Source organism: Tetrahymena thermophila (genome assembly GCF_000189635.1).
Source record: "Tetrahymena thermophila SB210 genomic scaffold scf_8254433, whole genome shotgun sequence".
In the NCBI taxonomy this organism is placed as follows: domain Eukaryota; phylum Ciliophora; class Oligohymenophorea; order Hymenostomatida; family Tetrahymenidae; genus Tetrahymena; species Tetrahymena thermophila.
In genome coordinates this window covers 56,267-82,150 of record NW_002476214.1, presented here as the reverse complement: position 1 = coordinate 82,150, position 25,884 = coordinate 56,267, and the positions used below count along the sequence as shown (strand labels likewise).

At 22.1% G+C, this 25,884-nt stretch overlaps 5 protein-coding genes across 5 annotated transcripts; 1 reads left to right on the top strand and 4 right to left on the bottom strand. All coding sequences in view use genetic code 6, as the record gives it.

The window, feature by feature from the left end:
• Positions 1-474: 474 nt before the first annotated feature.
• TTHERM_01085640 (phage lysozyme protein) lies at positions 475-1,050 on the top strand (the record flags this gene model as incomplete). Its single annotated transcript, XM_001030396.3, has 1 exon — positions 475-1,050. One exon carries the CDS (start codon positions 475-477, stop codon positions 1,048-1,050), a length of 576 nt encoding a protein of 191 aa, XP_001030396.1.
• A 1,001-nt stretch (positions 1,051-2,051) lies between these two features.
• On the bottom strand, positions 2,052-7,272 carry TTHERM_01085630 (transmembrane protein, putative; the record flags this gene model as incomplete). The annotated part of the gene is made up of 10 exons (XM_001030395.1): positions 2,052-2,267; positions 2,320-2,469; positions 2,575-2,832; positions 3,104-3,335; positions 3,475-3,902; positions 4,101-4,431; positions 4,481-5,039; positions 5,170-5,768; positions 5,820-6,628; positions 6,682-7,272. 10 exons carry the CDS (start codon positions 7,270-7,272, stop codon positions 2,052-2,054), a joined length of 4,173 nt encoding a protein of 1,390 aa, XP_001030395.1.
• A 5,769-nt stretch (positions 7,273-13,041) lies between these two features.
• On the bottom strand, positions 13,042-14,423 carry TTHERM_001085629 (transmembrane protein, putative). Its single transcript, XM_012799710.1, has 3 exons — positions 14,078-14,423; positions 13,734-14,026; positions 13,042-13,671 (listed from the first exon to the last, which is right to left on the bottom strand). Exons 1-3 carry the CDS (start codon positions 14,391-14,393, stop codon positions 13,102-13,104), a joined length of 1,179 nt encoding a protein of 392 aa, XP_012655164.1. The 5' UTR covers positions 14,394-14,423; the 3' UTR covers positions 13,042-13,101.
• Positions 14,424-14,476: 53 nt separating this feature from the next.
• On the bottom strand, positions 14,477-19,408 carry TTHERM_01085620 (hypothetical protein; the record flags this gene model as incomplete). Its single annotated transcript, XM_001030394.2, has 7 exons — positions 18,519-19,408; positions 17,600-18,465; positions 16,535-17,349; positions 15,846-16,477; positions 15,218-15,788; positions 14,858-15,142; positions 14,477-14,567 (listed from the first exon to the last, which is right to left on the bottom strand). Exons 1-7 carry the CDS (start codon positions 19,387-19,389, stop codon positions 14,477-14,479), a joined length of 4,131 nt encoding a protein of 1,376 aa, XP_001030394.2. The 5' UTR covers positions 19,390-19,408.
• A 3,465-nt stretch (positions 19,409-22,873) lies between these two features.
• On the bottom strand, positions 22,874-25,208 carry TTHERM_01085610 (hypothetical protein; the record flags this gene model as incomplete). The annotated part of the gene is made up of 2 exons (XM_001030393.2): positions 22,874-23,553; positions 23,765-25,208. 2 exons carry the CDS (start codon positions 25,206-25,208, stop codon positions 22,874-22,876), a joined length of 2,124 nt encoding a protein of 707 aa, XP_001030393.2.
• Between the last annotated feature and the right edge of the window lie 676 nt (positions 25,209-25,884).

Sequence of the window (25,884 nt, the reverse complement as noted above, 5' to 3'; positions counted from 1 at the left end):
AAATGTTTTGTTATATTGTTATATTTATTATACATCATTAATTTTTTTAAATAATATTTGTGCATTTTTGTTAAATTTATATTAAAGTGAGATGTCTACTTCATTTAATCAAAATACAATTAATTGTTGTTAAAATCCACAAATTAAAAAAACTAGAAATAAAAATTCAGATTTACAGTGTTTGAAAGGCTGAATATGATCTTTATTTTATTTGTGTGGATTACACTAATGAGATAGATTTGTAAATATACTTAATATTAATTAAAATTGGATTAGCTTTATTCCAATCCACCGAAGCGATTCATATTAAAATGTAATCTTAATAATGCAAATATTAATTTAGATTCATTAATCTTATCATTTTTCATTAGAAAAGTGGGGAGACTAGGATGTAATTAAATAGTTAGTGCAAAAGTCTTAAATTTTTATAAAAATTAAATATAAAAAATAAACAAAATTAGTAAATAAAGATAAATGAACAAAGTTTTCATCTGTGCCTTTTTATTGTTGGCTTTGACTTCTGCTAACCCTGTCAGAAGCTACTTCGAAAGTTTCTTCTCTACTTCTACTGGTGGTTGCTCTTGCTCAGGAATCGAAGCTATGGTTGCTGAAAGTGAAGGAAAGAGAAGCTGCGTCTATTTGGACACTAAGGGAATCCCCACTATTGGTATTGGTTTCAATCTCTAAAGAAGTGATGCTAGATCTCTTATCTCCAACTTGGGTCTCAACTACGATTAAGTTGTTGCTGGTAAATAATGTCTTACTGATGCTCAAATCTCTTCTCTTTTCAACAACGACTTAGTTTGGGCTAAGGCTGGTGCTGCTAACTGCGTTGGATCTTTCAACTCCCAACCCACTTGCGTCCAAAACGTCTTGATTGATATGACCTTCAACATGGGTAAGAGCTCTCTTTGCTCATGGCCTAACTTCGTTAAGCAACTTGCTGCTAAAGATTACGCTGGTGCTGCTTCTAACATGTAAGGATCTGCCTGGTGTGGTCAAGTTAAAAACAGATGCACTAGAGATGTTAACATCGTTAAGAACTGTTGATTTTAAATCAATTTCACTTTATAACTAAAACAACTATTGTAATAAATAAAATATATATATTCAATATGTATTAAATTCTGATAAAAATCTATTGTTTATCATTTTAATAAATTTTTCAAAACATTTTATTTGTTTTCAATCATCTAAATAAATAAATAAATAAATAAATAAATGGCAAATCATTGAATTAATATAATCAATAAAAAAAATAATAAATTTCACTTGAGTTGAAAAATTTAATAAATTTAATAAAAACTGTGGAGTAAAAAATATGTTTTTGTAAAAAAAAGGATTTATATGATTAGGACTAATTCTTCTAATGACGAAATGTGTTATTTTGTTAATTTTGACTTTTGTAAAAATCAAAATCGGAAAAATTGATATCATTTAATCATTAAATAGATCTAAAAATAAATTAAGTTTTTCTGTTCTATTATTTTAATTCTTATAAATAGAATGATAAATAAAAAAGTATTTAATTAAATTTCTTCTATTTTTTATTCACAAATAATTGCGAAATCATTAAACAAATTCTTTAGTTTTGTTTTGTATTTTTATTAATAAAAAGCAGTAAGTAACACAAATAAATTTTTTATTTTACTAAATCAAATTTTTTGATGAATTTCTGATAGAAAGTAAATTTTTCTTTTTATTTTTATTTGACTTATCATAAGAAATTTTATCTTTTTTAATTTCATATCTAAATTTCCTTTATTTTTTTAGTTTAGCAAACAAAACCAAAAAATAAAAATTCAATATATTTTTTTTTAAGGTCTAAAATATTTCACTTGTCTAAGATGGTACAATTTTAGTAAAAAAAATTAAAATAAAGATAATTAAATTTATTTAAGTTAATTACTAGGGAGTGAATTATATTCAAAAGTTTTTGATATAAAAAATTCATTTTGATTACTTATGAAATATAAAATTATGTATTTGTTAAGCTGACAGAATCTATTAATTTATATATATTTTTATTAAATTTGTTATAGACTTTGTTTTCAATTAGGTGAATTTGGTGGATCAATTACATAATCTTTTTTAACTTGATATTATGCAAAATTGCTTTGGTTAATGATAGTCCTTGATAATTATTTTGAAGGGATGTATGGAAAAGGTCTTAGTTGTTATGCGCTAAAATGATCTTATATTGTAGATTCAGAAATATTATTTAAATATAAGTTGCCTCTACATAAGCTGTTTGAGCTAACTTTTTCCTATGATAGAAATATTATTTTTAATAAACTAAATATAAATTATTTTATTTACATTCATGCAAAAAATACTGGTATTGTCTGATTTGCAAGCAATCTGATTTCCTATTCTTTCAATTTCAATAATCACTTTGTTTTCTTAGTTTATTTTTATGATTCCTTTTACTGCAAATGAGGCTTTTCCTGTCCATTTGCTAATCAGATTCTTTTATTTTAAGATAATCAATAAAGATTTAACCCAGCTTATAAACTTATATTTGCTCCTCAAATTATTTGTAAAAATTAGTTTGCTTACTAATTTATACTTTACTATATTGATAGAAAGCTATCTTAAATAGATTAGTAGCTCATCAAACTATGCCAAAATCAAAATTTTTAGCGTCCAAATTAGAAAAACAAAGTTAAGGAAGCAAATACTAACAATAGATGTAATCCAAACCCACTTTACATAGAAATTTTTATAGGCAACAAAACCCAAAAAAAAAGATAAAAATAGTATGAAAATTGATGTCTTGTCAATTTTATTGTAAAAGTTTATTTTGAAAGGTTAGATATTCATACACAGTAACTAATATAAACTTAATATGAGAGAAATTAGTAAAGCCTTTTTAATTAATTAATTAATAAAAATAAATGAATAATTAATATGAATAAAAAAGAAAAATTACTTTATTTGGGATATCAAATTTGTATTAAATTAATATAAAATATATCATAAGCTTCATATTCATTTTAATGAACTCCCAATACCAAGTTTGCTTCTTATACTCTGAAAGCATATAGGAATAGTTTTTCCTTTTATAGATATATTTTTATGATTAGAAAACTTTGATAAATACCCAAGATGGTATGACTATAGAGACTAACAATAAAACAGGGATGACTAAAATTCTGCTGAAAAATGTGTATTCTTCTGTGTAGCATCTGTAAACTACATTTGCTTGAATATATTCAACACCATCTTTTTCATTTTGTATTTTAAGAAGTGAATTAATTTTTATTGATTAATTAAAAAATTTTACCTATATTTCTACACTTAAGCAGTCTAATTGCTTGCTAAAAGATATCTGTCTAAAAGAAAGAAAAACAAAATAAAAGGACTGTTGTGTTATATAATTTTTTTTATATTTAGTTATTTCTGTATTAAAAACAGCCAATCACTAAAAAAAATAATATAAGAATTAATGGTAATGCAATAGAAACTATTAACTGTAGGTAAATCATTCTGATTTCTGTCTTACTTTGTAAATCTTTTAATATGCACTAAATGGAATTAAAAATATTTTCAGTAGGGTTGGAAGAACTCTGTATCGATTAATTTAGTACTTCTGGTAAGTTTATTTGGAATTGAGTTATTGCTGCCAGTATTTGCAAGTGGTTAATGATAAATTTTAAAATAACCCCAGTATCATGATTATATTATTCTTCTTGTAAAGGTTAAGATTTTAAAGTGTTAAAAGAAGACTTTTTCAAATGATTTAAACTCAATAATTTTTATGAGCTAAACTTTATGCTATTTATGTTTTAATTTTATTTGTTAGATTTGTTAGTAGTATTTCTATTTCCAAATAACTTTTTTTTCCATAAATCTTCTAATTTCTCTAGAATTCCACTTACAATTAATTTTTGTGTAATAACCTAACATAAAAAATTTGTTATTTTAATTTAATAAAAAATATATTAAAATTAAATTGTTAAAAAAAGCTTTTGTTAACAAAGATAATTTCAAACCACTTTAAATTAAAAGTGAGGTTGTTTTTTTGTATTTTAATTTAGGAATTTTGTTTTTATAATTAAATTTTATTAAATTAAATAAAAATATTTTGAAAGACTTACAAAAATAATAAGGAGAACAAGAATTTTTATTATGTTTATTATAGTTGATTCACATTAAAAGCATTGCAATTTTCCATATTAAACATAGCCTTTATTGGAATCGCATTCTTCGCATAATGGGCCAATGTGCCCAACTTCACAGGTTTTATTATATTTTCCTCCTAGACAATTTAGTGGATTATTAATGCAAAATAAAATTGAGTCTGATTAATCTGAACTTCTCCAATAACCTGGCTTAATGGTAATTTAATTACCTCCTTCACATATTGCATAAGGTGAGCACTTTTTACATTCTCCATGATCGTCAATGTTTGGCTGTATTAGAGAGTATCTATAATTTAAATTTTATAATATATTAATTGAGTTTTAAAAAAATTTACTCTCCTTGTGCACATTAATAACATTCATAAATATTTTAATATCCTTTTTGTTTTTAAGCTATTTCTATCATGATTTCTCCTTGTTTGCATTATCTTAAATTAACCTCTAAAAATAGAGTATAATAGGTTTATTAACCTTAATACTGAATTAAATTTGAAGTAAAATTGAGTACAATAGTTGAATTTGGAGTGCCTTAAATTCTAACATTAGATATATTAAAGTAACCTTAATATTGAAATACTCTTTGATTTGAAATAATATTATAGTCGATATTTCCTGATATTTACTTGTACAAAGTTAACTAAACTATTGTATCTGAAAATTAATTGTAAGTTTCATTTATTTCTAAGCCATTCTCATCAATATAACTAAAAATGAGACATGGAAGATCCTAACCACTCACTTAATTATGAATTGAATAAGTAACTGAAGATAATGATTAGATTTTCAGAAAAACGTTTTAATTTATTGATTTTTTATCATTGCATTGAAGAGTCTTTTCCAAATTTAATCGAATTCTAACAGGTCCTGAAAATAAATTCTTACCATAGATCTAAACTGTTAATAATTAAATATATATTTATATTAATTAATGTTTTTATTTTAATGTTCTTTAAAGTGCTTGCTTACTTAAAAATGATTAAATTAAGCTAAAGTAAAAAATAAATAAATAAAAAAATATCTATACTAGCTTTGTTGTCTTCGACAATTGTGTTAAGGAGAAAGGGTTTTTTAACTAAATACGTTATCCCACCTCCTGCTAATTTAGCTTAATTTTAAGAGATTATTGATTCTTTGATCGAAAAATCTTAAACATAGTTCTAAGTTGCTGAGGCAATATCTAAATAAAGTCCTCCTCCACTGAAAGCATTATTACTAGAAAATATAGATTTATCTATTTACATCTTAAGTTTACCTTAATTTCTCTAAACATAAATTGCTCCTCCGTTTTTCAGGGCTTCATTATTTGTAAAATTTGAAGAGAGTATTTCTGAAACAGATAACAAGTTTAACATACTAATTGCTCCTCCATTATTTTTACTAAAATTGTGATCAAAGGAACTATTTCTGATTTTACCTCCTGAATCCTATATAACTAATACTCCTGCATAGCAAAAATCATCATATTAACATCTTATATTCTAAAAAACACTAGAGTCAAAAAAGTAATAGCTCTACTATAGTATGTTAATTGCTGAGTTTTTTTAAATACCAAATTCACTTTTTATAATTGAAGAAATACTATTTTCCTGATCAGATTAACCTGAACCTGTTGTTTTTTTATCCCTAATTTTAACAAAAATGTTATTTTTAATTATTTGAAAATTTATATTTTACTGAATTTGTGTAAATGAAGAATCAACTATTTAAATATTTGATTATTTGATTGTTATCAATCCATTAAAATCTTAAATAATTTAACTTATCTAAGTTTGAGATATAGTAATATTACTAAAGCTTTATGCTAAAATAATTAATGGTTTGCAGGGTATAGAAACTACAGATTTTAAATTTTATATTGTTGAGTCCTCTATATTCAGTTGGCATGAAATAACATCAATCATTGATCCCATTTAACAAAATAACTAATCAAGGTTATAAAAAATTTGAAATTATATTATTTTGCTGGGGTTATTCTAAGTCATAGTAGAGTTTTAAATTATTATTTAAGCTAGGTTAGCAAATATAAAACTTCCACTAGAAAAAGCATATGTATCAAAAATGCTATTATTTAAAAATATAATACTAGAGCCAACAAGCTATGTTTATGATGATCCCTTTAGATAAACTACTCCACCTTAGTTAATAGCATAGGATTAATTAAATGTAACATTAAATATCTCAGATTTCAATTAAAAGGCTTCATTCTAAAAGAATATAGAAGCTCCGCTTTACATTGTTACAAAATCTTCAAACTTGCAACTATATATATATAATTGCTAAATTTAATCATTTAATAAAATATTAAGAGCTCCTCCATCTTAAAATCTACCTTTTTCAAAAGTACAATTGTTTATTATTGTATATTGAGATAAAACTTTAAAAAACCCTGAACCTCTTAAAAGATTATCTTAAAGAAAATGATTTATCCCTGAAAAAGTGCTATCTTAGATAGATATTTGTTAAGAATTAATCATAATTAAACTCTATTTACAATAAACAATAATATTTATTTAAATATAAATTTGAATTTATTTACGTATGGTGAATTACTGTCAAAATTCTTCAACTAAATATTTTAAATTTCAACCATTGAAGTGGGTGCAAAAATATAAATTAGTACTCCATATTCAATAAATGGTGTCTGAGATGTACTAATTTTTACATTACTTGAATTAAAATCTCTTATCGAAACTAATGCATTTTAATTATGGTGAATCAGCATGAAGCTTACTTAATCAAGCTGAGTTAAAGACTAGAGAAATAAATTGCTAACAGTGATATTACTTAAATATAAATATTGCTATATTTTAATTTAGGAACTTTACTAGACTGCTGTTATCGATTTCTCTCTATATTCTATGATATAGCCATTATAAGAGCTTTTATTAGAAATAAATGCATTAGTAAAATTAAAGTTAAGAGGTTTTTGGGAAACAATTTTAGCACAAGACCCATCATTCTAGGGATTAATAGGAATTTCTGAATTTGTACAAGTATAATTATTAATAACAGTATTTGAACTTTCTTTGATATTGATTAGGCTCAAAGCTGCATTTTCATGGTTAATTATTGAAGAATACTCTACCTGGAATACATTATCAGTTGTAAACATAAAGAAATCTTGCATTTGTATTAATGATGTTGCATTTAGCTGATAGTTTTTAATTATTTAGTTACTAAAATTAATTATATATAAAGAAGTCATATTTCGTAAGTCAGAGTAAACTAATTAGTTATTTTTAAAAACTCCTTCTTTCAGTTGCATTGAAGTCTGGTTATTTTAATTACTTATAAATTACTATGATAAAAATACTTATTATGTTTATGTTCGTTTCACAAATGTATTATTAGATATATTTATGTTTTAAATATTATAGATGGACTCTCTATCAAATTATATGCATCCTAATTTAATTTTATTCAAAAATATCTTTATAAAAAATAAAAATCAAAAATTTCATTTTTATAATTGAAAAATTATAAAAACTGATAGATTTTTTAAAAATTTAAAATTAATTTTCTAATATTTGTTTTTTATTGATTCATTGTATGTGAAATAATAAGATTCAAATAAATAACATAATTTTAGTCAAATTAATATTCATATTTAACTGATAATATTTATATTAAATGATAATTCATAACTATTAATTACACTTAATAGCAATTATATTGTTGTTCAAATTTTAAAATTTAAAAACATTTATTACCTATCAATATCATCTCTGAGACAGTATTTTAGTAGAAATTAAAATTTGATAATAAAAGCGATGAAGCCTAAATAAAAAAATTAATACTTTACATTTAATTCAAAAAAATAGAATTTCTGATAGTTATATTGTCAGCTACTAATTTTAAATATTTTTATGAATTAATAAACATTCTATTAATAAAAGTAGAAGAATCAATAAGCATATTTATAATATCAACTTCTAAATAATCAGTTTACACTTTTACAAAATAACTTGCTGATGTAAAGTATTAATTTTATATCACCATATTTTTAAAAATTAATTTATCAGCTTGAAGTACATTTATTCTGATATAACTTTCATTAATTTTAGTGGAACCATTACTAGATACTCCTATTTCTAAGCCTTTATTTTATCTATTTTAAGAATATATATAAATAAATAATTATTTTTATTTAATATTTAATTACTTTGTTGCAAATTCTACATTATCTAATATTGCGTATTTGAGACTTAAATTAACAACATCTAAAGATTTTTCTTAAAAATTACTTTAATTGATATTTAAAATTAAATCTTTGAAATATATTTAGATGTAATTGTATATCTCTAATGGATAAGATGTTTATAGAATTGGTCTACTTATCTATTAGATATAACTATCATTTTTTTATGAATCACTATTTTACTGATTGTTTTAGATTTCTTACCTAATAATCAAAGAAAATTATGTGTTATTGTATGTAGTAATTAAATTAGTGAAATTCATATAAAAAGGTTTCCACTAAAGCAAAGACTCTCTTTCCATAGTAACCTAATACACAATGTGGGTTTAACTCATTAGTCGCATATTATCTTTAGCTTAAAAGATAGTTGATTAAATATCTCTTTGGTTCCAATCATTTAACTTAGAAAATTAATTATTATGAATTTTTTTATAAAATTTTTTAATAGAGCACATATTTCTGCAATTATTTTAAATGCAATCATCGATTTATGCTATTTTAAATAAAAAATTATCAAATAATTAATTTTGATTTTATTGCTAAAGAAAAACTTACACTGCAATTTAGAAATTATTTTAAATTTAAATGATCTAATTAAATTATGGATTTTATTGATCAGTTCCATAGTAAGGAAAGACATAGCTATTTAGAGGTTAATTTCTAAGAGACAGTTTTAAACTAATTGTAAAATTATCAGAATTGAAAGTAAATATGTTCATTTAATCTTTAAGAGTAAGTATTAACACCTTCGTTGGTGCTAAGTAAATATATTAATCTGCATCAAATATGTTAAAATCTTGTTTTGTTTATGATGAGTAACAATTTTTTAAAGAAAAATTCATTTAATATGGATTTTAAATACTTTAATACCATAAGTTGTAATATTAACCAATGCATAAATACTAATATTAACTGTCTTTAAAGATAAGTAAGAAATTATTTGTTTATGGAATGACAAATATATCACTAATTTAAACGTTTTATATTTCAGAGTTCTAAATGTTCTACAACTGTTATAGCAAATCTTGTACATAAATTAACTATATTTTTTGCTATTTAAAAGTTTAATCAGAAAAATAGTTTACTGCTATTATTTTTTAGCTTAACAATATGAAGATAGTACCTTAGCTATCATATGATACAGATTAATAAACTTCATTTTAACCTATGTACTAAGCTAAATCTAGTTATACTATTTTTTAATCAAGAATGTATAATTACAATATCATACTTTCTTTACGATTACCATCATTTCTTACTTCGATATTGATAGAGGAGGGATTTTACACTTAACAATATTACTAAAAGATAAATTCTTTTGTTTATAATAGAAAAACTAGAATTTGAGAATCACTAACTTAAATAGAATCCATGAAAAGCACTTAGGTAGCTATTTAGTTAATTTAATCTAACGATAAATCTATTGTGCTTAAAGTTTTACTTTAAGAAAAAATTAATAAAGAAATCCTAACTTAGTAGGTGATTTGCTACCCTATATTACTTAAATCCTATGTTTCACAACTATTACTGCTTTATGCAAAAACATAATATTAAGTCTAATATCCTACAAAATAATTAAATTTTTAATCGATTGCTAAATAATAATATAGTGAGAAAGAAGTCAGATTATATCCTAAATATTAATTAGTAAACGTAATCACATTAAAAGAATTTAGAAATACTAAACCAGTCCCACTAATAGCAACATTATTAAATTGAAAAGTACTAGAATTAAATTTAGCTGAAACTATTGTTGAAGGCTAATCTTAAATTAAAAAAAATTAAATAAAAAATTAAATAAGTGAAATCTTAAATTTTACAAAAACCGCCAATTGAATACAAATATTATAGTTAACTAACATTTTATTGCATAAACAATTACGAAGTTAAATTTAATAGATATATTTTTCGATCAGCCAATGATGACATTACCAGAAAAGGGGTTTAGGGTATATATAAATATCTATTGTTTATATTTTTTTGTAATTAAAAAGAGCTATTTTAGCTAAATGTAATATTTTAATTTCTAATTTGCTTAGAAGATGTGATTAAAACTTAATTATTGTTCAAGGTCCAAAGTAAATACTCATCAACTAAGTTAGGATTAGCAACTATAATTGAGTCAACTTATAAAAAAGTTTCTAATTATTTAATAAAATGTATTATTTAAACTATTAAAATAGAACTTTTTAATTCTGATTTTAGCTTTTATTTCTAAAAAATCTAAAAAATTCGAGATATTAATTTCAATAATGATATTGCTTTCATAAGAAATATCAATAAAATAATATCAAAATCTTAAAAAGAATAATTAACATGTCAATGAAGTATAATTAATACCATTTTTAATTACATTTATCATTCTATTTGTAAAATTAAAATGTATGAAAATCTCACTTTCCCTTATCTGGTATTAAAATTTTACTGTATGCAATTTAATATAAATAAAAATAAGATTTATTACACAATTTATGGCATTATATAGGGTTTTATAACATTTTAGTGAGGTCTAAATTCAGAGCAGTGTTTTAAGAAATTTATAATAAGGTGAGATCAAATACACATAAGCTATTTTGTAAAGAAGCATCACTGTTAAAATTTATTGCTTAACCAAATTGTATAATCAAAACCATCTGAGAGGAGAGAAGATAAGAATATTTAAGGACATAATTTAATATTGTTGGATACCAAGTAACAATGTTATATTAATTAAATTTTATAAGCTAGCAAAAAATAAATTATTAAGTAGATAAAGCCACAAACAAGTTTGCCTTTCCTATTATGTCATTAATTTTTACATCATCAACATAAAAATAAGATGTAGGCAATAAAGAGGAGTCAATAGTAGATTAAGTATCTTAACGAATAGCTATTTTAATTACGTTATTTTAATATATATATTTAATAAACGATTATATTATTTCAAAATAATTACGTTTCACATCATAAAATGTTTATAGCTTATTGTAAATATATCCAAAAATATATATTTTTGAACTTGAATAACTATTTCTTGCAAAAATAGCATATTCACATCTTATTTAATTATCAATTGTCCTTGTAGAAAACATATACATATTTTCATAAAACTCACCTGTTTAAAATAAAAAATGAGTTAGTTATTTGACTATGAATACACGATTAATACCTAAATTAGAGTATTGAGTCGTTTAATTCCCATTTAAAACATCAATTATAGAAATTCCTAAATTAGAAATTTGATATAAATCTAAGTCATTTATGAGCATTAACTATTTTACTCTATCACCATTCAAATACTATCTTTAATATCTCTATATTAAACTCCCGTCTTAAATGTTATAAATAAATAGGGTGAAAACATGGTCTACAGCGATAAAAAGATTCGAATCTTTTAAATAGTAAAGGCTCGTAATAAATCCTGAATGAGCTTTTTGTTAATAATAAAATATTATTTTTAGAGAATTTGCAAAGTTCTACATTAATTTCTGAAAAAAGTTAAATAAATAAATATATTACTTCCAAGTTATTTAAATTAAGGACATGAAGGAGCTGATTAAATCAATTGATCATCTATTTATTAAGATTTACATTTTATTATTATATTGATCAAAAATTGTATAAAAACTAGATATTTAAATAGTGATTTATCCATTTTTAATTTTTTTCTTGCACCTATCTTATTCTTTATTTAAACAATTATTTAATTCGAACAAGTTTTATTATTCTTCTTCAGTAAAGATAATAATGACTTAATTTTAATTAATCTGTAATTGCACAATATTTAAATCTTACCCTTTAATTGCACAATATTTTAATCTTATCCTATAAATATGCTCACTCATAATATTAAAACAAAATACATGGTTGTTATTTTATTACCTTAAATTCTTCTAGTAAATTATTAGTAAAAAATAAATTGTGTTTTTCTCTTAAAAGCATTTTCATACTTATTTGATAAAAAATATTATGTTTGAATTATACATTCAAAATACTTAAAATATTTTATAAATATTCATTATTATTTATAAATAACTTATTAAATTTACTAATAACTTAAATTTAAATAATATTTTAGAATCAAATAATATTATGTATAAAATTAAATATGGAAGAAACTGTTTTCATACAAAGCTTAATCTTTTAATAAAATGATCTAAGTAAAGATCAACACATTAATAAAATAGTATTTTAATTCATTAGCATAAAATCCTGATTATTTTTTAAATGAAAATTTATCATTATAACATTTTTAAAATCTACTTTAAATAAACTTTCAAAAATGAATAATAAAGTATTTAAGACCTCTAAAATGAATATGAACATTTAACATTTAGTTATATAAAAATAAAAAGCTTTTTATTTCAAAAAAAATTATCAACAGTATTACTAAATTTAGTAGTATATTTTTTATTAATTAAGATAATAGTTCTATCAAAATAAGATATGTACTTAGAACTAATATGTTGATTTTGTAAAGTACTATAATTGAAATTAAACTAAACTATGCTTTAGAATGAACATAAGTATTTTTAGATCATTTTAAAATTAACTCTTTTCAAAATTTTTAATTATTATTAATTTAATTTGTATTTTTTAGAGTTTTTAAATTTATATGATTTATTCAAATTCTTTTTTTATTTTATAAATAAAATTTAAATATTTAATCTGGAGGGTATAATAAAAATAAAATTTTAATCTCTTAAAAAGAATTAAATAAACCTTTACTCAAACATAAAAATTCAAAATAAATATTTATATAAATAGAATATTTCTAAATCATTGATTTTTTTCTAGATTTGCCATTTAAATTGTATTTGATCTTTTGCTAAATTTATTTTGTTTAAGCAATTTATGATCCTAAGTGATTATTTGCAATTCTAAATCACTTCCTAAAATACATGCCCTTAACTTAATATTAGACTTTGCTGTCCAATTGCTTAAGTATCCTGACTTCCTCATATAAGATAAATAAGATAAAAAGAATATTTTTAACTTTAGTGCTTTTCTTTACTGCTTTGAAAAAATTAAGTTATTTAAACATAAATATTTATAAACCCAAATCTTTAGGTATAAAAAATAAGTTGGGAGATTTTATTTACTATCTTAAATAATCAAGTATGTAATTATTAAAGTTAAACTAAAAAAATCTGAGAAAATTATCGACAAGCAAATTTTAGTTATTGTTTAGTTTTCTTCATTCAGCTTTAAAAAGAGTGAGACATAAATACATAGGACAGTACCTATTAAAAATAGAAACTCAATTTAGTTATGTAAACCATACTAATTAGGAAGAGTTTTTTTAAAAAAATATCCATAGCAGCACAACAGAAGGATAATGACGAGAGACTATTTGCAATAGAATATTATTAAAGTTTTTAAATTATTTATTAAAGAAATAATAATTTTACGCTGTTAATATAATCATCTTGAAGAAATTATTCAGTCATTAAAAATATCGACCTTAATATTAGCTTGACCCATTCCCAGAACCAAAATGACTACTTGTATTGATAAGTCATAAAATAATTTATCTTAGATTTTTAATCTTTGTTTAAATTTCTTTTAGTAAAGATGCAAAGTATAAGAGGTAAAATAAAAGCAAATGCAAATAAAACTGGCATTAGTAATTTATAAGTAAACTTAGTATAATCATCTGTAAAACATTTGTATAATAGATTTTCTTATACATAGTTTTCGTTATCTATTTATTAAAAAAGGAAAGTGTTATAAACATTTTAGATTCATATATTACCAATTTTTCTGCACATAATTAAGTTTAAAGAATCTCTAATTATGGTAGGCTAGAATGCCAGATATATAAAATAGAAGGTATTGTAAAAGAAATATTTTTACAACATATGAATTTTTCTATATTGTACTAATCCATAAACAATCAAAATAAGCAGGATAAAAGCATAAACTGATATTTTAAGAAGGTAGTTAAAATAAATCAAACTTAAAAGATTATGATCCTAAATAAATTTGTAAATGTAAGGTTAAAATATTTATATTATATACTATATAGGGCTTAGTACAGCCATCAGAAAAGTAGAAAACTGAGAAGGCATTTAATACCCTAAATTAAGTATGATCTAAAGGATGGAAGCATAATGAATTAAATTCTTAAAAATAGGTAAAAGGTTATTTTTTATCAAGAACGATATTTCTCTATTTTTATTTAGATACCTGAACACCAATTTTATCTAAACAAAGCTATTTATGATAACTTAGGAAAAGTAGCTCTTTTTTTTTTCATAAAAAAATAAATTATTTTTTGTTTAATAATTTATTTAAATATGATTAATAATTCATTTAAAATAACAATTAATTAAAATTAAATTGCTTTGAATTTAATTTAATTTAAATGCCATTTTTCAATGGTGAAAAAATTAAAAATTTATTAATAAAATTTTTATTCATTTTTTGATTTTTGTTTTTAAAAATTTAATATAATTTTGAAATAAATTAAAGAGTTCTTACTAAAATTGCAATTATCACAAATGACATTAGTATTTTTGCTTTCACATCTTACAATTTTTTACACTAATATTTTCCTGATTTGTAGTATCCTTATTTTAAATCGCACTCTTCACATAAAGGACCCAAATATCCAACATCGCATAAGTTTTCATTCATTCCTCCTAAACAGCTTCTTGGGTTGTTAAAGCACAGATAAACAGAATCTGTACTTTTATTCTAACGCCAGTAACCTTGATTCAATTATATTTGATTTCCGCCAAGACAAGTCATCATCTCTAAACATTTCTTGCACCAGGCTAAGGGTTCGTCATTCAATTTTGGAACAACTAATGAATAACTTTTTTATTAAATTAATTTAATTTTAAATATATATAGAATGGAGTTTCGAAGATAAATTAATGAGTTTATTTACCTTCCTTCTTTGCATTTTGAGCACTCATAAACTTTGAAGATCAAATTTTAAACTAATAGCCTTTTAGGTATGTATATTTCCCCTTCTATACACCTTCTGAGTTCAATTTACAAGTAATACTAAGGAAATCCAATAAGTTATAGATCATTTATTTTAGCAGCTCTGTAAAGTTATAAGGTTACTAGCAACTAAATAGTGCTTTCTGGTATTCCTTCTATTGTTATTTCCCTAAGAATAAACTAATTATCAGAAAATAAAATATTCTCGTTAGGTAAAATTAGGAAAAATAACTATTAATCTATCCTATCTTGCTGTTTTTACAGATTCAAGTGCATATATGCTTGTTGTGCCTTAGTATATTCATCAGTTATTTATCTACCTTCTTAATCATGTAATTCAAAAACCAAAGTTGGAATTTAATATCCACTCACTTAGTTTTTCACTTTAAAAGTAAAATTTTGACTAAAATATTATATGTCGATTGTTTAATTTTAGTTAAATAACTTAGTTTTTTCTAAATTTAAAGAAAGCTTGGCAGGTTAATAAAAAAAATTTATGCCGAATTTTTATCCTAAAATAAAAAAAACTTAATATCCTTTTTATATTATAATATTAAATAAATAAATACCTGGTAAAATATTCGAAATTTAACTGTTTCCTTATATTCTAGTGATAAAACTATTTAAATACAAACCACTTCCAAATTAACTGGCATAATTTTTTTAGACTATAGAATTATTAAAAATAACATTTATAGTCTTGTTTTCCTTAGTAAAATTAGATTAGCTGTCTTAAAATTAGAATAGAGCTCCTCCATATGACGCTATATTTGAAACTATTGAAGTATGTGATATAAAAAGTTTGCTTGTTAATTGTGATAAATAAATAGCACCTCCTTTTTATAATGATATATTGTCTTCAAACTAGCAACTATTTATAGAAATTTAAGAGAATGCATTTTATATAGATAAAGCTCCTCCGTTATTGAAAGAGACACACCCTGAAAATATAGATTTATAGATATTTCCTTCAGATTATATAATTCCTAATGCTGAACCAAAGCAATTAGATTAAGATAAACAAAATATTTCAATAAAGTTATTATTTTGTATTATAAATTAGCTATTTTATTTAATTAAAATCATACTAGACTTTACAAAACCAGTTTCTCTCTCATTTGTTAAAAAATAAGGCTAAGAATTTACAAATTTCTACAGAATATCGTCTTTATTGTAATTTTGCTGATTATCATCATAGTATCTGTTTAATAAGTGTTAAATTGTTAAAATTATATTTTTAATATGAAGAATTAATTACATTAAATTGTCAAACAAACTATTTGTTATATTAACAAAAGAGGAATATATTTCGAAAAATCCTGCTTAATTAAAAGTGGAATTAGTAAAATTGCTATTATTGACATTTATTGAACTTCCAAATGAGTATAAAAAAGCAGGAACAGATATTTAAGTAATGTTAAAATAACTAATATTGTAATCAAAAAGATTAAAGTTATTTAATTGTAAATTAGATTATGTGATGTAGAATACTGAACCAATCGTTTGAAATGTCAATAAAAAATCTTGTTATTATTTATCGAAATCAATATTATTTAAAGGAAATTTTGCTGTAAGATTAGAATCTTGTATGCTTATAAATACATTTGATGAAGTAATAAAAGAACCTTCGTTTTATGAAATAACATTTATTATTTAACATTCCTATAAGTTTATTATTGAAGGTTGTTACACTTTAAAATTTAGCTACTAAATTGCACCACCACTTTTTAATAAAATATTTTAAAGTATACAACCTTTTATTATCATAAAGGAATTCAATGTCGATTGTAATACAAGTATGGCTCCGCCACCACCAGATAAGCTGATTAAATTTTTAAATGTAGAGTTATTTATAAATAATTAAGATCCATCTTCATTTTAGTAAATATTAATACTAGAGCCATCTTTTGAAATACTATTTTAGAAGGTATTGTTAGTGATATTACATAAATTACACCTTAAAGTTAAGTAGCCTTTATTTTATTGACTGATTGCAGGATTATATTCATATGTATTTCTATCAAATTTTGATGAATCCAGTAAGATATTATCTACATTTAAATAAACTATAGACTATAAAAAATATAATTAATTCCAAAATCAAATATTTATTTTGCTTTAAAATGTTTCAAGTAATAAAATAAAAATAATTTCAAAGTAATTTTTATTTGAAAAGTATCAAACAAAATTAGAATAAAAAAGGTGAAGAAAATAAAGTGAAATGCTCATTAATTAATTGAAGAAATATTGAATATTATCAATTTAAAGTTAAAAATAATTAAAAAATATCAAAAATAAATTTGTAAATTTTAAGATAATTTACATAAGGAGATTTATTGTAGATGCTTCTAACATTCATATTATTAAAATAAAAAACTGATTGAGGCATATCAATTAAAAGAAAAGGAGAATATTCACTGTAAAATAAATTATCTTCTGAGTGTATTAAACTATTTTCAAAATTAATGTTTTATAAAATAGCTTTGGTTTTTTATGTGCTAGCAATTTTGACAAAAGGATATTTTGAGTCTTTTTAGAGGTTGATAAATGTATTAGAGACATTAAAATTTGAAATTTAAATTAGAGAATAATTGTTGTTTATGTCTATTTTTTCTTAAGGCTAATCAATTAAAAAAGCATAGCTATTGTAAAATAGCTTGTTTTTTATTGTTACATTTTTAATTTATATTTTAAATAACTAATTGCAATTTATTGCAAAACAATACCCACTTTGTGCATCTTATTTAAGAAAGGTATTTGAGAATTCTATATCTTATAATAAAAGGTTACTAACTTTGCTTAGAGTTAGCAATGATTGATCATCATTATCAATAAAAGACAGCTATGTTAAAAAAAAGTTATTTACATTAGTAACTTTAATCCAATTAAACTGTTAGAAGTCTTAATCTAAATCTATTATCAAATCTTCTAAATCCTAACCATGTAAGTCAATTTTTTTCCTTGAAACAATATTGTCAGAGGATTTCTAGAAATTTTTTTAAATTAGATAATTTTTTTTGATAGTCAAATCATCAATTTAAACAGTAAGATTCTAAGTATCTAATTTAAGAGGTAGATTTAAATCAATAAAAAAACCTAATTGGCTGTTATTGAAATTTATCTGATTTTTAGTTATTGTTATGTTCTTAATCTATATTAATGGTACTGCGGAGTAATCATTTTGCTTTTCTATATTTAAGTTTTAAAAATTAAATTCAAATAAAGTGAAAAAAGCTCTATACGTATTATGCTAGTGTCTTAAAAATTATTAGAAATGATAATAGAGTTGGAAATTATGCAAGCAGCACATGAGATAAAAGCAGATCCTTAGCTTTATAAATTTTAATTTATAATTGTGTTATTTACTAAATTTAACTAGTTTATTTGCACCACATTACTCTTTTGGATGAGGTTTAGTGTAAAGTTATTCATTAAACAGTTTTAAATAAAAATATCATCTATACTGAGAGAAATATTAGGGGTGTTTAGCTTTATTAAATATGAACCTTAATTTAAATATTTGTTTGTATAATTAAGACCAACAATTTAAACTAATTATCCATTTTCTATTTCAAATCTAAAGAATCCTTCATCTATATTTCCATTAGTATCTACATATTGCTGATAGCTAAATTATAAAAAAAAAGGAATTAAATTAAATTGAAGATAATTGAATTGAATTATTTGTTACTTTTAAGAATAAAAATCTACAAAAAAGTAGTATTAAAATATGCTATTAGACTTTATAAATGGTAGAGTTTTATCTGTGTAATTCCCAAAATTAACTATAAAGCTAATTTGTGAAATATAAATTGTACATATATTTGTAAAATATAACTGAAAATCAGAATAAATTATTGCTCTTTAAAAGGTATTACTACTTAAAGTTGATAAGAAAACTCCAATAAAATTAAAAGTGTCAAATGTGTTTTGAAAATAAGGATTAAAATAATTGAAATCTAAAAAGCTGCCAGGAAACAAATTAATTTAGATATTTATAGTAGTAAAAGACATCATTTTTTAGCATTTTAATAAATCAAACATATCACTGAGCAAGTAAATTTAACTTTATCTCAAAGAATTCAAGCTTGAATTATCATTCATAAAATTCATAGTAAAATTTAGCTCTTTTTGGTTATAATATTTTTGAATGTAGCAAGTATTGCTATCACATGTTTGATAGAGACAGTCCTTAGGAAATAATCTTAATATTTTTTTATAAAAAATAAATAATTTTGTTCTTTAAAAATATCTTTATGTATTATAAAATTTTGATATTTTGAAAGATACTATAAATTAAAAACAAATATTATATCTATTAAAAATGTCTCCAATTTATATGTTAGTGTATTTTTTTATATTAATATTTAGATAAGGATTTATGGTGGATGTGTGCATTTAATTGAATGTATTTAATCATAATAAAATAAAAAATTACGTCTAAAATTGTAAGTTCTGAAATATCAATAATATTTATCCTTCTTGTAAATCAGAATAAAAACCTAGATGCTCAGCTTAGTAGCTTGATGTTTAAGCTTAAATTTATAATCTTTTATCAATCTAAGATGAATCTTAATTATACTTGAAGAAAACTAAATATTTTTGACTTAAAAATATCAAAATGCTTGATTTATGCAAATACAAATAATTAGAAGCTGAATAAGTTTATTATTAAATATCAGATATTAGTTAATAGTCTCTTTTTATTTCGTATGTAAAATTTTAATTATTAGAGCTAGTCCAGTTTGGGTCGTATGATAAAAAAGCAAACCCTTCATAATTATTAGACATGTACCTTACTAAAATATGGTTAATCTATTAAAAGCAAAACACATGTACGAATATTTGGATTTATTTTCCTACTTAGCCTTGGTATTAGCTTTTTGATATCTAACTTATAAAAAATGTAGCACTACTGCTATTCAAAATTTTATATTATACTACACAAATTTGATCTATGAGAGTAATAAATATATTTTAATTTAAATCTAAAGATATTACTTGATTCTACTAAACTGGTGGTATTTCTACAACTTTACTTAATCCTAAAATTCTTGCATCAAAATCGACTATCAAAGCTATAATTTAGTAATTTTACTAGTTGGGTTTAGAATCTTACATAATAGAATTTTATAAAAGCAGCTATGAAGAACAAATGCCAGAATAATTAAAATTTTTAGCTTATATTATTATTAGGAGTTTGTCATCTTATATTTATCTGACTTACTGAACATTAATAACACTTAAATTCTATTATTTTAAGTCTATTTATGTATTATTTGAAAAAGTGCTATTTTACCATATAGAGAGAAAGATACTATTAGATATTGCAAAATTGTTATTACCATTACATTAATTTGTTTAGCCATCTTAATAAAAATTTAGATTTTTCTATGAAATAATTGATATCAATTAAGATTTATTACTGATAATTTATTTTTCTATTGTAAAATTACTATTCAAAATACTAACAGATGTTTGTTTAAAAGAATAATCTGAAATGTTAAATGAAATAAATTATTATGTTTAATCTGTTATATTCAAATCAGTGACAATATCTATTTAATCTTTATTCCTCATTTTGTAGACAATAGCTTGATTTTGCATTTCTAAATATTTTTTAGGTTAATTTAATAAAATTTTATTATTAAAAAAATTTAATCTTACTAATTCCACTGTGATTATATAAAAATATTTATTTATCAGTTAAGGCGTTTATATCTTTTTGCTTTAAATTAATTAATGAAGATAAATCAATTACTCCATTCGAGTAAGCATTCTAATTAACATAGCTGTTCAATATAATATGAGTAGAAAATGGTATATGAAAAATATTATAATAATTTTATTATATTTTAATTGGTATTTAAAGAAGAGTGTTTTAGTTGTCTTAAGTTTAATTTAAAAAATCAGAAATTTTTTGCAAATAAATGTTTTGCATAGAGTCAATAAACAACAAGGAATCAATTAATTTTATTTGAAGTATTTTAGCTATTTAGTTATTATCTTAAAAAAAAAAATTAAAATTAATAAGAAAAAAAGTATCATTTAATAAAATTTTACAGTTTTTGCATGCTGTTGGGTTATTAAAAACACCTTAAAAATCTAATTCGTTTTTTCTACCACTTGGTTAAATTTTCGAAAAGTCAAACAAGCAAATTTTATTTTGCCATGATGAATTATCAGCAACCAAAGGCTAACCAAATTAAATTACTATGATATTTTTTTTTATTAATACACTCATATAAATAACTTAATATGGTATATAGTATGGATTCCAACTATTGATAATATCAATATTTTTATCAATAATTTAACCATATATGTAGCCACTTAAACTAGAATATCCAATAAGAACATTAATGGGTTATTTAAAGTATGAATTAGGCTATGGAGGAAGATAGTTTTCTATGAATAAGTACTGAACAGGAAGGTTACTCCAATCTTATAAAGTGTTGTTTTCTTTATTTACTTATTTAAAAAAGAATAATTAATAAATTTCTACTTAATTTAAAAATAAATATACTCTTGATTCTTTATTTTGAAATGATCTGAGAAGCACTATAAAAAGTAATTATAATTTCTACATTTAATTAATTTTGTTATATAATAAAATAATCAGCAATTTGCTCTACTCGGAGAACTTAATGTGACTAGAGTCTAAAGACCTTCAAATTTTATGCTTGTTCTACAATAATGTTCAGTCATTAATTTATTTTAAATACCAACTAAATATTAATTTACTATCATCTGCAAAGACAAGGCTAGAAGAAATTACTCCAAATTTAAAGTCAATTATAAAATATGTTTAAGTTCCAAGGATAAATATTTAAAAATCTGTTATCTAGATGCAATTGACAATTTGAAATCCTTAAAATAAAATGCTGAAAGATTTGTAATATTATCCATTGCTAGGATCTAATAAATAAATGATATTTTGTTCATCTATAACTAACAGCATATTTGATCCATCAATAAGCAAGAATTAATTTATCTTTCCATTAATAACTATTAAAATAATGTAAATACAAATGCAACTAATGAAAAAAGCTTACCTCCTTTTTAAGACAAATAAGGGCATTATATATTATTCTAAAGTATGCCCTCTAACGGAGCAAATTGTGATAATGTAACACTTATAAATATAAGAAAAATATTAATCACTTTACAAGAAAAAAGTATCATTTCTTTAAAAGATTTCTCTTATTCTTAATATATTTGCTAATTAGTCACTTTTTTATCTATAAATTCAATAAACTATAAAATATAAGTTCGAAGTAACAAATTCTGAAAATGTAAATTTTAACGCTTAAAACAATTAAGCTTCAGTAATAATATAATTAATATCTATCACCAACTCCAAAGAAAAAAAGTAATATTTTCTAAACAAAGAAATATAACAAACAATAAATATAGAGAAGTTTCCTTAAAATATAAAATATTCAGAATTTAACAAGTGAAGTTATTTATTTATTTATTTATTTATTTACACAAAATTTTAGGAATAAATGTTAAAATAAATGTGTTTTAATATCATTTATTTATTTATTAATTCATTTATTCTATTTTTTATATACATTTTAAAAATTAATTATTTTCATAATTCTTCTTTTTTTTAGTTGTTGAAAATATTGATCATTTTAATTTGGTTTTATCTTGTTTTTACCATTTTTTCTATTTTATTTTCTATTTGTTTATTCATACTCAAATTTTATTGATTTACAAATTGCAACTACCCAAATTTTATTTCTGATTTTACCAGCTAATCAACTATGGAGTGCTGTTTGTTAAACATATGGTTACTCATAAAGGACAAACTTTCTAAAGTTTTAAAGGCTGTAATTTTGTGGGTCTTATTTCTTATGTTGATGCTGTTTGCAATATCTTGGAGATTTTAGCAACCATTAAGAATGTCTTATTTGTATATTTCACACTATTGTATTTCTTGTTAGAGAATATATTCTTGTATTTTAGTACAAACGTAAATTAATTCATGTTCAATCAACAGTTTTTCTTCTTAAGTCTAATTTTCATTGCTAATAATTAAATCTTCTAGCATTTTTGCATTTATTTCTTAATTTAAATTTTATTTATTCTCATCTAAAAGTATATTCAATAATGGAGATTATCCAGACAAAAAACTTTTTAAAATTTTAACTATTTTTTATCTACTGATGTTCAAAGAAAATAATTTTTGTAAATAGTTATGAGTTTCTTTTGCTAATTTTATAGAATTATTTATTTTATCCTCCACCTATTTGTCTTAAAAATGCTTATCTTATTTTTAAAAATTAATATATGAATTTTTAAATGATCTTATTATATATATTTTAAAGAAAGAATATCAAATTTGTTTTTGTTTATTCTAAATTCTATAAAAAATATTTATTATTAAATAAAGAAATAAATAATTTTTAAATGTCATCTTTTTTTTTACTAGAAATATTTATTTTATCTATGAATAATCTTAAAAATATAAATAAAAAACCTGCAATTGCTGATAAGCTATTTGGAGGTGATACCGTTTATTTAGAGCTGTTTATAATATGACTAAATTAAGAATTACTACCAAGCAATATTGACTTTCTTTCTTTTTATAAATAGTCTTATGAAGCTGCAGGCTCATTTCTCTGCTTTTTGAAATAGTGAATTTACTCTGTAATTTCAATTGAAGACTTTCTGCTTTGACTTTTAGTCTCCTTTTTTTTAATGGACTGATCTAAATCTTATTAAATGATAATTTTAATTGGTTTTTTTTGTATATCTGAATTGCTATCTCTAAAGTTTTTGGTCAAATCTTCAGCTATTCTCCTAATTTTTCTTCTATTTTTCTCTGATTAGTATAATTGTTCTAGAGATTTTAAATGCTTGCTAAAATTTAAAGGACTATTCATTGTGAAATCTTTATCTTTGTGAATAAATATTTAGCTCTATGAACGAGTATTTTAATTCTACCTTCTGAGGGCTTTTTTTTAAAAATGATCTTCTGGCTGTTGTTTTTCTTGAAAACTACTTTCTCTCTTTGAATCTATTATTCTATCTGTTGATTATCTAGTTTTCATAAACTCAGTTAAAGAGGTTGCTCTCTATACTTTTAAAGAACTAGGTTTATCAGTTTTAATTGTATTTTAGCTATCGTTATTTAATCTTGTAAGAAAGTCCATTTCTTACAGACGCACTCCTCTTTGTTGAGAGAAAGCATCAAATTTAACAAAACTAGATTTACTGCTAGTTGAATGATTAAATGGGATGTATTTTTAAGATTTTGTTGGTGTTTAAAACCCACTTCCTCTGTTTTAATCAGGAAGTTATCCAAGGCATTTCTCCAAAAATTGTTAATTTTATGGTTTAATTTGTTTTTTAAGAAATGTGTTTTACATTTTAATTAATTAAATAGTTTCGGTAGCACTTCTAAAGCTTTCAAGTTAACCTTGCTTAGAATTAGAATTTTATAATGGTGAAAAGTCAACTCTCTTTTAGGATTAGCAAAAGTTAGGACTTTTAATTTCTGAATTTTAAAAACTTAAACAAGTAGATAATTAAGGAAATCCTGAAGAGTAAACGCATTTATTCATAGCCAAGCTTTTGCTTGTTCTTTTTAGAGGACTTAAAGCTTCAAATGAGACTCTACTATGGTTTTCATCATTAAGATCACTCATATCAATTGTTTATTTGGAATGTAATTGATTATTATAATTATTACTATTATTGTTGTTACTATTTAACTAATCCTTCAAAATAGATTGAGAGTTAATCAATGATTCTTTTCTTACTTCGTTTCTGTAGTATTTAGCAAATTCAGAAAGCTACTCTTCTTGAATTTCTGCATGAAGACTCTCTAATCTTTGTTTCTTTTGCAAAGATGTAGGACTTGAGTCATTCAAGTTAAAATTTGGGTTTATTGTATTGCTTCTTCTTATTATACTATTCATAATAATTTTGATTGTTATTAAATGAAATTTGCCTGATATTTTGTTTTTATACAAAAACTAATTAATATAGGTTTTTGAAATTAATATAATCTTTTATCTTTCTTAGTTGTAAAGATATTAATGGTTATCTTTCAAACAAGCCAAAATATTAATTTACAAATTGCTAATTCATTAAATAATATATCCGCAAAAAATTTAATTAATTATTAAATATTAAAATTTATAACTCATCCCCACAATAAGACAAGTCAAATTTATTATAGTGTAAACGAATTAAAAAAGTTATCTTTTGGATTTGTAAACACTTTTATAATTTAAATTTTTTAGATTTTGTGATTTTTAAAAATGGATAAATCAAGAAGAATTTTATCTTGAATATTTGCTATTTATATTTACATATACTTAGTTATATTAGTCATAAAAAAATAATGATCTAATAATAGACTATTTATAATGTATATTTTAGATATAGATTTAATATAATCACAAGAAATAGAACCAATTTCAAATAGTAAAAAATAAAATTAGTTTTTTCTTCAATAGCACAACGATGATGATATTATTAACTTATTAAATTTGAATATTATTCTATATTAACATCAATCCAAAATATAAATTATTTAAAATATCAAGAATTTATTACTTTAGAATTTTTTAATTTAATTGTTTTTAAAAT